This window comes from Protomyctophum parallelum (assembly GCF_964188405.1).
Source record: "Protomyctophum parallelum genome assembly, chromosome: 10".
Classification (NCBI taxonomy): domain Eukaryota; kingdom Metazoa; phylum Chordata; class Actinopteri; order Myctophiformes; family Myctophidae; genus Protomyctophum; species Protomyctophum parallelum.
The window spans coordinates 46,816,527-46,830,703 of record NC_139704.1 but is presented as its reverse complement, the minus strand read 5'-3'; the positions used below and the strand labels follow the sequence as shown (position 1 = coordinate 46,830,703).

The window sequence follows — 14,177 nt, the reverse complement described above, 5'->3', positions numbered from 1 at the left end:
AAATACATGAAAGTTGCTGACAATAAAAAAAAAACTACACACAAGCAAACAAGAAGCAAAAACAACATGAAAGGCAAAAGGTAGAACAAGCACAGTATAAGTGTGGTGTGAGTGAATGAAGGGGGGGGGGGGGGGGGGGAATACAGCTGGTATTTCTGGGCAGTTACTACCCCCAAAACACAGGGAGAGCCATTCGCTGGGGGGGGGGGGTAGGGAGGGGGGGGGGGGGGGGTAGCACCCTGCTAGCGTTTTGAATGGTTTAGAGACGGCCAATTTTAGCCCACTGTCTCTGTTGCTTTTCTCCTGTGTTCGCGTCACGGAGGGTAAAAATAACCTCGACGTGACACATGGGGGGCTATTAATGAGTAAGAGCACAAGTGTTGTTTGCAAATAAGATTGCACAATCCCCACGCCAGCCAGCCAGCCAGCCAGCCTGCCAGCCTGGCCCTGTTAGTAATGCCACATCCACTTCCCCCCATGGCGAAGCACCCCCCCCCCCCCCCCCCCCCCATACCACCCAGAGCCATCTAATAGAGGAGTTGGGATATTGAGGGGGCAGAAAAACCGAGCGCTCGAGCGCTGTTCATGCAGCCTGACGAACTGAGACAAGCTGGAGTTGGAAATACATTGTTTTCAACGAGGGCGGCCGCAAATATAAGAGCAATTTTAAGCATGTGTGCAACATGACAACTGTTTTTAAAGTATTGTACAGTAACAACTAAAGTTGTACTATATTATACTACAAAACAATCTAAAATAAAGGGATTTAAGATCATTAAAGCTGGGCTGTTGCCCCGAGTCCAGTGCATTTCTGCCTGTATACTTCGGGTCCAGGACTCGTCCCAGTTGGTTGTCCCCCATGCTCAATGCGTAGTCCATGTAGAAGACTGAAGCCCCGTGAAGTGAACGCAGTCTGCGTAACTCTGTCTATATCTAAGGCTCTGAGTATACTGGGCTGATCAGGGATCAGTTTGCGTAACTCTGTCTATATCTAAGGCTCTGTTCCAAGCAGACAGGAGTCATTTCCCTCCATGGACCACATGCCTGTCCGGTGGGTTGCTGGGGCAGGCGGATCATTATTAACCTTTCAGAATGCCTGTACTTTATAAGAACAGAATTTAAGTCTGGCAGGTCTATAGTCTGATCTATTTTTAAAGCCAAAATGTTCCATGTTCCACTTCAGCCTTTTGAGAACACACGCCATGACTCAAAACATGTCTGACTCGACAGACGGGACGGGACGGGATGGGCCGGGCCGGGCGGGGGGTCCGATAGTGTCCCCTGACGGGGGGGGGGGTCTGATAGCGTCCCCTGATACCCGTGGGTAATTGGGCTTACACATTATGGCGCTGATGGAAAGTCAACAGGAAACGAGCGTGAAAGGCTAATCTCAAACCTCGAGGAATGGAATCTTAATCTTATTATTTACAAGACGCTCTGCAGATGCCCCGAGTGATGTCTGTGTGTGTGTGTGAGTGTGTGTGCGTGTGTGTGTGTGTGTGTGTTTGTGCGTGTGAGTGTGTGTGTGTGTGCGTGTGTGTGTGATGGACGGTATGTATGTATGTATGTGCAGTATCATGTCACGTACCAAACTGTGCATTTCAAATCCATCCTAAAACTCATGCACGAGCACAAAACAAGCCTTTCACATCCCCGAGAGAGAGAGAGAGAGAGAGAGCTGCGTGTGGGCGTTTAAAAAATGGAATGAATAATAAGGCTGGAGAACATGAAGCAGGTGAGAGATGAAGATGAAGAAGATGATGATGAGGATGATGATGATCCCGCTGAGCAGAGACAGGTTCCAAAATGGCGGACGTGTCACTTCCCCTCCCTGTCACCACATCTAATGACTCAGTGTGGAACGCTCTGCTCCCTTTCACAGGTCTGTTTCCAAACAGGTGTCTCCTAAGTCAAAGACCCTCAAGTCCTCTCTCAGAGAGGGGGTGTGTGTGTGTGTGTGTGTGTGTGTGTGTGGGGGGCTGTGCATACGTGCGTGTGTGTGTGTTAGGTTAGTGACCGGCCAGGCGAGGCTAAGTGTCCTTTTATTCGCATCCATAAGAGCAATCATGAGGAGTTCCTCCTGCAGTAACAGTAACATGAATCCCATTCTTTCCAACACTTTATATACTGCATGTTGCTAGGCTCTGATAGGCTCTGATGAGAACAACCCCCCCCCCACCCCCCCGCTGATCTGCGACCTTTTACAGTTTACAGCAACAGAACCCCTGTCTCGTCAAACACAAAAACACTTAGAGATAAAAGGTTAAGTGTATGATGTGTATGTGTATGAAGATATGAAATCACAATGATGTAGCAGGCGTGTATAAGCCTTTTATAGCTTGCTTCCGGTGATGGTAGGTATATGTCTCACAGTAAAAAGATATTTAGGACGACCGTTGAGCCGATTCTACTCTATGGCTCCGAGACATGGACACTTTCAAAGAAACTAGATAAAAGGTTGGATGGCCTTCTAATGAGAGAGCGCAAAATCTGTCTTGGAAGAGAAGAGCCACCCATCGACTGATCTAATATACGGTCAACCTTCCCCGTGTTTCTTCACTAGTCCGATCCAGGAGAACACAGTTTGCCGGCCACTGCTACAGAGCTGACCATGAGGTTATATCTTCCCTTCTTCTCTGGAGTCCTGCCTCAGGGCGGACCAGAGGTAGAAAACTGTCGTTCCCCTGATGTCATCGCTATAGGGGACGGCTGGCAATGAAGGACCGGGAAGTCTGGCGTAATATTGTGAAATCCACGATCTCGACCGCCGTCGAAAAAAGGATGATGATGATGATGATGTCTCACACTGGATGGTCTCCATGTGAGTCTGAGCAGAGACAGAGTGGCAACAACCCCCCCCCCCCCACACCCACCCCCCTCCACCATTAGCATATGTGATCCAGATGGAGTCACTCAGTCAGAAAGCGTAGGAGTGCAAAAGCGCTTCTATTCCAAACCAGAGTTATGTATGGAATCCCAGCTCCAACAAACCATGTATGTCCACATGACATATCCCCCCCCCCTCTGTGCAGTGCACTAACCACTTTCACTTGACAATACATTTGAGTTGAAGTTCTTTTTGGGTGAATCGTGGTGAGTGAAATAAAGAACGGGGGGGTTCTTGATCTAGGTCATTTCAACCTGTTGATGGTGACATATTGGCTGCTGGGAGATCTGTTCTGTTATCCTCTGTTTATCTCACAGAGACACACAGTGCCGCCATTAGCACTTTTCTTTAGCTAAATATGGAAAGAGAGATTTCCATGGACTCAGAAGAACTCTCGATAATGTGAAGTACTAATCCTTGGAACCTCTACAGCAGTCTGATAAGTCCATCTATCAGAACAAGGGTCCATCTAGCCAGGGGCCTTAAGGCCGGGCCAGCATGTCATGTCCCCCCCCCCCCCCCCCCCCCCCCCCTGTAGCAGTCCAATCTATTCTGGCTTCCAGCCAGTACACCTCTAGGCCACTCGCACTCAGGAACAGATATGTCAATCAAATACCAATGAGCCAGGGTGTCTGGCGTGGGCCTGAGGGTCAAATACTACACATACCAGGTGTAGTTTTAGAAGTGGCTTTGACATTAAACAGGAGCCAGTGGTCAGAGCGAGCTCACCCGCCAAACATCCAGGCCCGGTGGGGTGAGAACAACACCCACAGAGAGGGGCTTCTAAACCCCTTCCCGTCATATTCGGTGACCGGCCAGCCGCGTAGCCGGAGACGGGAGTCAACCGCCGTCTATCCATGGATTGGAACACCCTTGTGACTCAAGCACAGCGGCGTCTGGGAACAGGAGACCCTCTCCCCCCCCCCGTCCTGAGCTGGTGACTAGGACATGATCTCATGTCGTAGCCAGGCAGGGGTGGTGGGGGTGGTGGTGCCGCCTCATATGATCCAGGCAGGGTGTGGTGTTCCTGGAGGTGACGGACTGACTGACTGACTGACAGACGGAACGGGCATGCAGGGAACATCTGCTCTGCTCTGCGGGGCAGCCAGTACGTTGCCATACTTGCCCTCATGGTGCCAGCCTAAAGGCATGGATTTGTCAGGGCAGCAGCACCGCCACCGTCCAACGCCACATCCAACGTCAACCTAAGAGTCATCTGTGACAACCTCATTCCCTCGCCCTTCAATCACTTTAACCCATTCTGACCCGAGATCAGATTCATACGAGGTTTCCGCTGGACAACACACTGGTCTGATTAACCCATTCTGACCTGAGATCAGATTTAAAAAAAATGTCAGTCGTTCTTACAAGCTCGTAGCGCGCCACTCGGTGGCGCGCTATGAGCTTGTAGATCTGCTATTTTTCAATAGCTAAAGCATAACATGATGCCGACACCAAAATGGGTGCCCGTTCAGAATGGGTTAAATATACCAGATAGACAGACAGGCAGGCGGGGTGGGCGACATTTAATATCTCCGCCAGGACATCATGCGTTCGGCCATGTGTGTGTGTGTGTGTGTGTGTGTGTATGCATGCGTGCGCGTACATATGACAACGTAGGGCTGTCATATTTTCTTGTGCACGTTAACTGCTGGCCAAATTCTCAAAGATTTTCCAAATCGCTGAATGACAACTATGTACCAATTCTTTCGGAGTTTAGAATGCCTCCAAGCTATGGGATTAAGCATGTAAGCAAATTACACTTCTCCTGTCCCCTCTTGTCTATGGGATGTAACAGATCTAGCTATAGCGCAGACACACACCCCCATTAGCAGCTCAGTGGCCTAAGAGGTCTTATGGTTAGAGTCTGGGAGGTCGGGGGTCTGATCCCCGGCCGGGTCATACCAAAGACTGTCCCTGCTTGGCACTCTGCATCGATGGGTTGGATTGGGGGTAAGTCCCTGCGTCATATCCAGGGGTGTGCTTGTCTTGTACATCAAGCTGCCTCACGCTACAGAAACAGGAGATAGGCTCCCGCCCCGCCCCCCCTATGGGCCTCATGGCTCCGCAAAGGCTTACTGTCTATGTACTGTACTTACAGTATACATACCAGAAAACCCAATGAGAATTTTAGTCCTGGCGCTCGGCAAAGCTTGCACAAAAAAAAGAGACTAATATATCCTCCTAGCACATCGCCCTCAAATCACACACAAAAGTGTAGTTGTTGCTGGCCGAACGTAAACATGTTTTGGGTGATGTGATGAGACCAGGAGTACAACGGATAATCTCCACGGCTGTGGAGTTTGAAGAGCTGTTCTTGTTATATGGGCTCCACCTGTGTGTGCTCACCGTTGTAGTTGTGAATCTCAAGGGTCTGGGATTATCGTGTCGTCTGTAATGCTTGAGTATAGACCACACAGAATCATCGGGCGAAGAGCGACTTAATGTGCTTCAACCTCGCCCAGTAACCTCTGTCTCCTACAGTTATGTCATGTATCTTCATGGGCAACGTCACATGTGCCTCAATGTTTACCTATTCCTTCCTAAATAAAATAAAACACGTGTTCCACGTGGGTGTTGCGTAAATGGTGTATAGATACAGCAGCGCTGTGGGCATTCCTGGCCAGGGACCCCAGGCTCCTGTTGTAAGGAAGACAATACAGAGATGGCCTATTGCCTAGTGCAGTCACAACAGCAGCTGTCTGATACATCACTTATCCCTATATCATATTCCAATATGGCAACGCGCTCCATAACACTGTCACTGTGTCTCTGAATTAACACACAGTAAATCTAAATCATCTGCTTTACACTAAGGTAAAGCTATGGCTATTGTATTAGGTCTGAATATCTTTCCACTGCCTGTGCCGAGACTGATCACAACAACACACAAACAAACTGACTGAGACAGAACATAAACAGTGGAGACTTAGACCTGGTGTCTGAGAGAGATCACGCAGTAACATCCTGAGGGAGTGCCAATGTAACCAAATGGACCCTTTACCGGTCTCTCTCTCCGAGATACGTAACAGTGAGCCATTTATACTCGCACACAAATGACCCTTTCTTGAGGACGAGCAGTGGCAGTTGGGGGAAGCTGAATTGGCTTCCCAAAAAGACTGCTTTAGTATAAAGCATGGAAATGGAAACAAGAAAAAAACATGAAGAAATAAATGAGATGTTTATTGACTTTGATCAATGTGTCTCATTTTGTCTGGTTGACTCTAACCCTCAACAGGTCAAAGTAAACGCAGTGCTGCGGACGATAGGAACGGTGCCCATCCTTACATGCCCTCATGTAAGCCTTGTTTAATGTTAAGGGTAAAGCATTACAAAACATTATTCCTGACAAAAGGAACGTGTAAAGTGTAAAAGTGCCGGGTTCGGGGAATAATCTGGAAGTAGTCTTTTACAGACAAGACACGGTTTGTTTTAGGCATTGTTTTAAAACATGGATGTTGTTATCACATGCATTATATTTCATAATAAGAATAATAACACTGGCCTTTTAAAAAGACAGCGTTGACCACTTACCGCGTGTCCTTCAAACTCCATCTCAGAAAAGAATCTATACCAAGGCTCATTCTCTAAGTCTACATCTCCTGGGCTTACATCCTGAGTCTACGGGGGGCGTGGCGACAGGGAGAAGAGGAGGAAGACAAGAGAGAGAAGACATTTAGGACAGCACAGAATATACACATGATGAGGCTGCATGAAACACAATGATTCATAAAACACTGCTTCTCTCCTGCTCCGGGGAACCCCACAGGGGGCTTTGAGAGAGAGAGAGAGAGAGAGCGGTGCACAGCTAAATTATTTACAGTTTGGATCCAAATGGACCCTTTTCGGACATGATGATTTTACAGTATAGACTGGGAGTCCCTCGGCATAATGCATATCAAACTGGTCCTTGGAAATCAAAAGGTTGAAATCTTAAATGTCCAGAAGACTAAGTTCAAAAGAAATGTGGATGCCATTCCTGGCATTGCTTGACAATAGTTGAGTGTCTGTGATCAGGATATATATAGGATATATATATATATATATATATATATATATATATATATATATATGGCTGCTATGGTGGTTCCTTCACTCATGGACTCTTAACTATCCCTGCTTTCTGATAGTCATCCATCCCACCCATGTGTCCTTTTGTGTCTTTTGTCTAGTTGATTTTTGTTTCTGTATGTAGTGTTAATCTTATTTTCCTGTCATTTTGTGTCCTGCAAAAAGAAATATATAAAAAAAAAAATATATATATATATATATATATCTAAATAAAGTAGGTAAAAATAAATAAACATCCCGGAATATGGTGCATCCTTCAACATTTATTTGGAAATGTATTCTATTGCACTCAGTACTGACATACTGTTGGCCATTAAACCAGTATGCATAAAGCCAGTATGCAGGGACAGATATTTGATAAGTGATTCAATGCAATGAATTTGTGAGATATTGTTTGGAAGGTATCAATATAAAATGTAATCTAATGTTTGGCACCACAGTGGAGAGTACTGGATGGAAGCAAGAGAGAACGCAGCCAGCTACAGCAACAAATGTATTGACAGACACGTAAATAACTGTCTGGGCTGCAATTACACAACAAATGGTGTCCTGCATTTGAGAAGGCTTCTCAGCGTGAATGAGTGCTGAATTCTATCAGCTATCAGCTGCACTCTAACAGTAGGGCTGGACGATATGACTTAATTATCAATATGTCACTCTAAGAGTAGGGCTGGACCATATGACTTAATTATCAATATGTCACTCTAAGAGTAGGGCTGGACCATATGACTTAATTATCAATATGTCACTCTAAGAGTAGGGCTGGACGATATGACTTCATTATCAATATGTCACTCTAACAGTAGGGCTGGGCGATATGACTTAATTATCAATATGTCACTCTAACAGTAGGGCTGGACCATATGACTTCATTATCAATATGTCACTCTAAGAGTAGGGCTGGACCATATGACTTAATTATCAATATGCCACTCTAACAGTAGGGCTGGGCGATATGACTTCATTATCAATATGTCACTCTAACAGTAGGGCTGGACCATATGACTTCATTATCAATATGTCACTCTAAGAGTAGGGCTGGACCATATGACTTCATTATCAATATGTCACTCTAACAGTAGGGCTGGGCGATATGACTTCATTATCAATATGTCACTCTAACAGTAGGGCTGGACCATATGACTTCATTATCAATATGTCACTCTAACAGTAGGGCTGGACCATATGACTTCATTATCAATATGTCACTTTAACAGTAGGGCTGGACCATATGACTTAATTATCAATATGTCACTCTAACAGTAGGGCTGGACGATATGACTTCATTATCAATATGTCACTCTAACAGTAGGGCTGGACCATATGACTTCATTATCAATATGTCACTCTAACAGTAGGGCTGGACCATATGACTTAATTATCAATATGTCACTCTAAGAGTAGGGCTGGACCATATGACTTCATTATCAATATGTCACTCTAACAGTAGGGCTGGACCATATGACTTCATTATCAATATGTCACTCTAACAGTAGGGCTGGACCATATGACTTCATTATCAATATGTCACTCTAACAGTAGGGCTGGACCATATGACTTAATTATCAATATGTCAAATCACTCTAACAGTAGGGCTGGACCATATGACTTAATTATCAATATGTCAAATCACTCTAACAGTAGGGCTGGACCATATGACTTAATTATCAATATGTCAAATCACTCTAACAGTAGGGCTGGGCGATATGACTTAATTATCAATATGTCAAATCACTCTAACAGTAGGGCTGGACGATATGACTTCATTATCAATATGTCAAATCAATTGTGCCGTATGCCACATCTTTATCACACTTTTCACTGGTGACTGGAGATCTTTTGCTTCGACTACGATTAATGATGAATGATTCTTAAAAAAGAGAATAGTGAAAAGAGAGAGAAGAGAAGAGAAGAGAAGAGAAGAGAAGAGAAGAGAAGAGAAGAGAAGAGAAGAGAAGAGAAGAGAAGAGAAGGATAACATTTTCCGGTATGTTGTCCCCTTTGGGGAACAGATTCAGGGGCTGTGCTACACATTCAGACAAGAAGGTGTGTCTTAAGGAAAGGCCAATTATGACCTGGTGACGAAGCTCATCGTCACAAGACAGCCCTCAAGGACACAGGATGACGGCACAACACACGATTGCACTTCCTCTCAAGAAAACACAGTATCCATCTTGTGTGTGCGTGTGTGTGCGCGCGTGTGTGTGTGAGTGAGTGTGTGTCTGTACACTGATCCCCCCCCCCCACACACACTCACACCAAGCCGATTCAGCCCAATAACCTTAAGTTGAACACGGGCAGAACAATGCCTATCCTTGTAAGTGATACTCCCACACTGGCAGAAAGGATCATCTGTCGCCGCAACGCGACACCCTTTAGGAATGTCGCACACATGGCAACTCAGCCTGCAGTTAATATACTACTACGACTACCTCCACCCCCCCTTTAGCGCCCTGTTAGTGAAGCCAGCCTGCACGCGCCCCGCCAGCTTTACTAAACGTAGGGGAGAGAGAGAGAGAGAGAGAGCGGTTACACAACATGCACAGTCAGTCAGTCAGAGAACACATCATGAGGCAATGCAAGACTTGGGCTTGGGCTATACGAGCGTACCGTTCTCTCCAGCTTAAGCACTGATGATTTCCCTGGCTCGTATTCAAAGATGCTCTTGGGTTCGGCGCGATACTTCCTGGTGTCCACCTTTTTATCTGGGGGCTCCCACTCGTTCCTGTGAAGAGGGAGAGAGGAGAGGGAGAGGGGGGGTTGAGATGGAGGAGAGCCTATCTCCATGGCAACCATTCTATAAAGATGACGTCCTAGTCGTGATGAGAGCTCGTCCATTTGGATCTTCGATCTCCCCCACCCCCCCCACCACGCGTTGTCTTCACTCATGATGACGGAACACCAAATCCATTTCCCAGGCCTGTCAAAGTACTAATTGAATCAGATCAACAACATTGTTCGCTGTGACCGAAACGAGAGAAAACTAAATGTATTTAAAATATAATATAATATATAGGCTAGACCAAAAATGTGTTTCTATAAAAAAAAATACATAAATGAATACATTTATTTGTACAATTTACAGTAGTATTGATATAGCCTCGTTCCCAGCCTTACTCATCTGCAAAGAGAAAAGCCTGGTGACAACCTCAGGCCTCTTTTCCACCGGCTGGGAAAACTGGTTCAGTTCAGAACAATTGTTTTTGTCCATGAGCCAGACCTCCAAAATTGGAAAGTAAATTAATAAGGGCCTTTCTTGGCCCCACCCCTCTCCCACTGTTTATATTGTGTTTAGTTTCCAAGATGGCCGCAGCACCAGGGCGGAGGTGAGCGGGCGGGGTCGACATATGCCAGGTGTCAGGTGAGAGAATCTTTGAATATATATTCTTTCAAGAAGACTTTTTATTCATTTCGACGTCAGGCCTAAATGGGTTAAGCAATTTTGCAACATGGGGGCAGTGGCCTGAGGCTATAACTATTAGGGGTCCTTGGCATGGGAGGGTTTGACTAGAGCAGTGGTTCCCAAACTTTTTAATGTCAAGGACCCCCAAATTGACACTAATGAGCCCACGGACCCCCATTTGAAAAAGATATGCCAGGGACCCCCATAAGAGAAGAGTTTTACGGCTCTAGCAGTGATTCTCAAACCGTTTAATTTCAAGGACCCCCAGTTTGACTTGCATTAGGCTACGGACCCCCATTTAAAGGCATTTATATCTCTGAGACCCCCAATTTATAATGGAACAATCTAAGTTAATTTAACTCTGACTGAGAGTGTACAAATGGAACCAAATGGACCCATAAGGGTCCATTTGGTCCAGAATGAGAGAACAAGAAGGAATATCACGTTTCCTTCTACAAACTAGAGATTACTAGAATTGACAAACTGCAAATTCCAGCTAAATATTACTAAACCATGTTGTTTCTTGCAGCTCTTTTACACCTAAAGGTTTACACATCTTAAACAAACAGTACTAACCATTGCTGTTTAATTTTTAACCTCAAACAGCGTATACATTACGTAACGTTTTTCTCCAGAATGGACAAAGAAAGCCCGTTCGGTTCGTTCAGAGGACAGTCTCTGAGTCATGTCATCTCTAGAGCTCCACTGAACAGCAGTTCATCCCCCGTCACCTGTCCTCCCTTCGTCACTCCATCATTCATTCTTAGAAGCATGCTTCAAAGGGTGGATTTTCTTTGTCAACACTGACTTTCTATGCGCGCGGCGTGTGTGTGTGTCTCTGTCTCTCTGTGTGTGTGTGATGTGTGTGTGTGTGTGTGTGTGTGTGTGTGTGTGTGTGTGTGTGTGTGGGGTGACCTGGGTGGGGGTCACGGGCTCACAGCAGGACTGTGACCCCACTTTGTTGTAGCGTATACAAAAATAGTTAAAATAGCAAATCAACATAAGCTCACAAACCTGTTGCAATCGAGCTTGTAGATGTGCCATTTTCACTCGTTCCCCAGCCCTATGCTGTAGGTCGACAGCTAGCATGCGAGCTAGGATGCTACCACATGAGACATGACACACCCTGTGTATGATACAAGAATCAGTCCTGTTGGCCCGGACGGTTAGCTCAACCGTCTGTGCAGCTAGGCTGCTGAGTCAGGCTGACGGTTAGCTCAACAGTCTGTGCAGCTAGGCTGCTGAGCCAGCCTGATGGTTAGCTCAACCGTCTGGGCCTCTAGAGGCTGCTGAGCCAGCCTGATGGTTAGCTCAACCATCTGGGCCTCTAGAGGCTGCTGAGCCAGCCTGATGGTTAGCTCAACCGTCTGGGCCTCTAGAGGCTGCTGAGCCAGGCTGATGGTTAGCTCAACCGTCTGTGCAGCTAGAGGCTGCTGAGCCAGGCTGACGGTTAGCTCAACCGTCTGGGCCTCTAGAGGCTGTTGAGCCAGGCTGACGGTTAGCTCAACCGTCTGGGCCTCTAGAGGCTGCTGAGCCAGGCTGACGGTTAGCTCAACCGTCTGGGCCTCTAGAGGCTGCTGAGCCAGGCTGACGGTTAGCTCAACAGTCTGGGCCTCTAGAGGCCTCTGAGCCAGGCTGACGGTTAGCTCAACCGTCTGGGCCTCTAGAGGCTGCTGAGCCAGGCTGACGGTTAGCTCAACCGTCTGGGCACCTAGAGGCTGCTGAGCCAGGCTGACGGTTAGCTCAACCGTCTGGGCCTCTAGAGGCCTCTGAGCCAGGCTGACGGCGTGCCGCGGGTTCGACTCCCGATCCCGACGGCCTTTGCTGTGTGTCTTCCCTCCCATCTCTCTCCCCATTTCCTGTCAGACTACTTTCATCCTATCAATAAAAGCAGAAAAAGCCCCCAAAAATATCTTTAAAAGAAGAAAAAGAGAATCAATTCTGTTTAGTGCAGCAGCCGCATGGGTAAATTATTGCCTTGTGGAAATTTCTGCTCATCCCATAAAGCCGAGGTTTTCAACCGGTGGTCCGGGGACCACCAGTGGTCCTTGAGAGGGTTCCAGGTGGTCCCCATGCAGCTAAATTAAGTTGGTAACCAAATGGACCCTTATTCCTTATATAGATGTTTAACTCTTGAGAGCTCGCAAGAGTTACATTATTATTGTAATTATTGTAAACATCTGAATTACTTTTTACTTTTTAATTTTCAAGAATCTACACAATTAGAAAATGTAGAATAATTGTTATTTTGATCAACCTTTGCCTGTTTATCTCTCCTAAATACAGCATGGAATTCACCTATAGCTAACACCCGGCCTCTCCCACTCCCACACGTCAACAAGGCCTGCCATATGCACTGTACAAATCTGTGTGTGGCATCTCTTTTTTAAGATAGGAAAACTATTGCTGGAGAAGTTTGTCTAACCCATGTTATGCTTAGCTGTGATTGGACCATAGCAGTTTGGGGAGGGGCTTAGCTATAGAGGGTATGCGCATGCTTAAAGTGAATGCCACATCGAGTGGCAAATCGAGTGGCAAAGCAACATGCAAAGTGAGTTTAACATTGTTTAACGTCGTTTAATGCAATTAGATAGGACTCTGTTTGGATGTATGGGCTGTCAAGGCCAGACAGTAGTTTTTTGCCACTCAGTAGGCGTTCCTGCATAACTTCCTGGTTTGATGATGATGTCACGCGCATACCCTCTATAGGTCAATTGTGGAAAGATAATAATAAAAAAACTTTAGTTTTGGGTCTGAGAGACTAAACCTCATCAAATGGTCTGTGGCTAAAATGCAGAATAAATAGCGGGCCCTGGTATTAAAGGTATATTCAGTGATTTCACTCAAAAAACCTTAGGTTTAAGTGATATTTGAATTAAGTGAAATCACTGAATATACCTTTAAAATGGTATCAAACCACTGCCATAAAGCGTTCGCTGTTCGCGGCAGATGAAGGGGAGACGGAGAGGGAGAGGGAGACCCACCTGTTGGGTTTGAGGGAGGAGGGAGACCCACCTGTTGGGTTTGAGGGAGGAGGGAGACCCACCTGTTGGGTTTGAGGGAGAGGGAGACCCACCTGTTGGGTTTGAGGGAGGAGGTCCGCGTTGGCACGGGCAGCGACCCGGGCAGCGGCCCGGCTCTGGGAGCCGCCACCTCTGGAGCCATCTGATTACGTGGGACCCCGTTCACTGAAACAGAACAGAACCACGCTCCGCTGTAAGAAATGGATCACCTGAAATGTCCTCATTTTCTGTTTTCTGTTATTGTGCAGGAGAATTAAGGCTTTCACAGGACAAAGAAAGGATAAGGAGGTTTAGCGGTTAATGTTTAATAATGAGTTATGACTATACGTTTAGTACGTTAAGAGAAATCCCCACAAACTGTCAAGATGTGGCTACACGACACGTGACAAAACACACATTCCTGATTTAACATTATTTATCATGCTTTAATTGGTAGATTAACAACTATATAAAAAATAAGATTAGCATTGAAGTGGCATTTACATTTACACTAGATAAAAGCACATATGATTGAATTAAACTTTTGGTAAGCAGTGGTATCAAGCATTTGATATTAATAAAAGTTAGTCTCAAGGGGTTACTCGTTTTATCACTTCTAACTAAAACAATAGTGGAAATACAGGTTCTTATGATAAGTATGCATTTATTGACCAAATACAGAGAAGTTTAGGGAGAAATTATGAGAAATGTAGCTCCATAAATGTGACCTTCCACATATACTGTATTTCTAAGAGGTTTATGGGTGACTATATGGATGCATTCAGAGAAAACCATAGACGTTTTAGATATGTCT

General features: G+C 45.9%; 1 protein-coding gene across 1 annotated transcript in view; it reads right to left on the bottom strand.

The window, feature by feature from the left end:
* Nucleotides 1–14,177, bottom strand: part of sorbs1 (sorbin and SH3 domain containing 1) — an 86,839-nt gene that overhangs the window by 35,886 nt on the left and 36,776 nt on the right. Inside the window, exons 12-14 of the mRNA XM_083775366.1 lie at nucleotides 13,438–13,549; nucleotides 9,569–9,683; nucleotides 6,422–6,508 (exon numbers count right to left, since the gene is read on the bottom strand). Of these exons, the coding sequence (XP_083631492.1) occupies nucleotides 6,422–6,508; nucleotides 9,569–9,683; nucleotides 13,438–13,549 (314 nt within the window). The remainder of the gene's footprint in view (nucleotides 1–6,421; nucleotides 6,509–9,568; nucleotides 9,684–13,437; nucleotides 13,550–14,177) is intronic.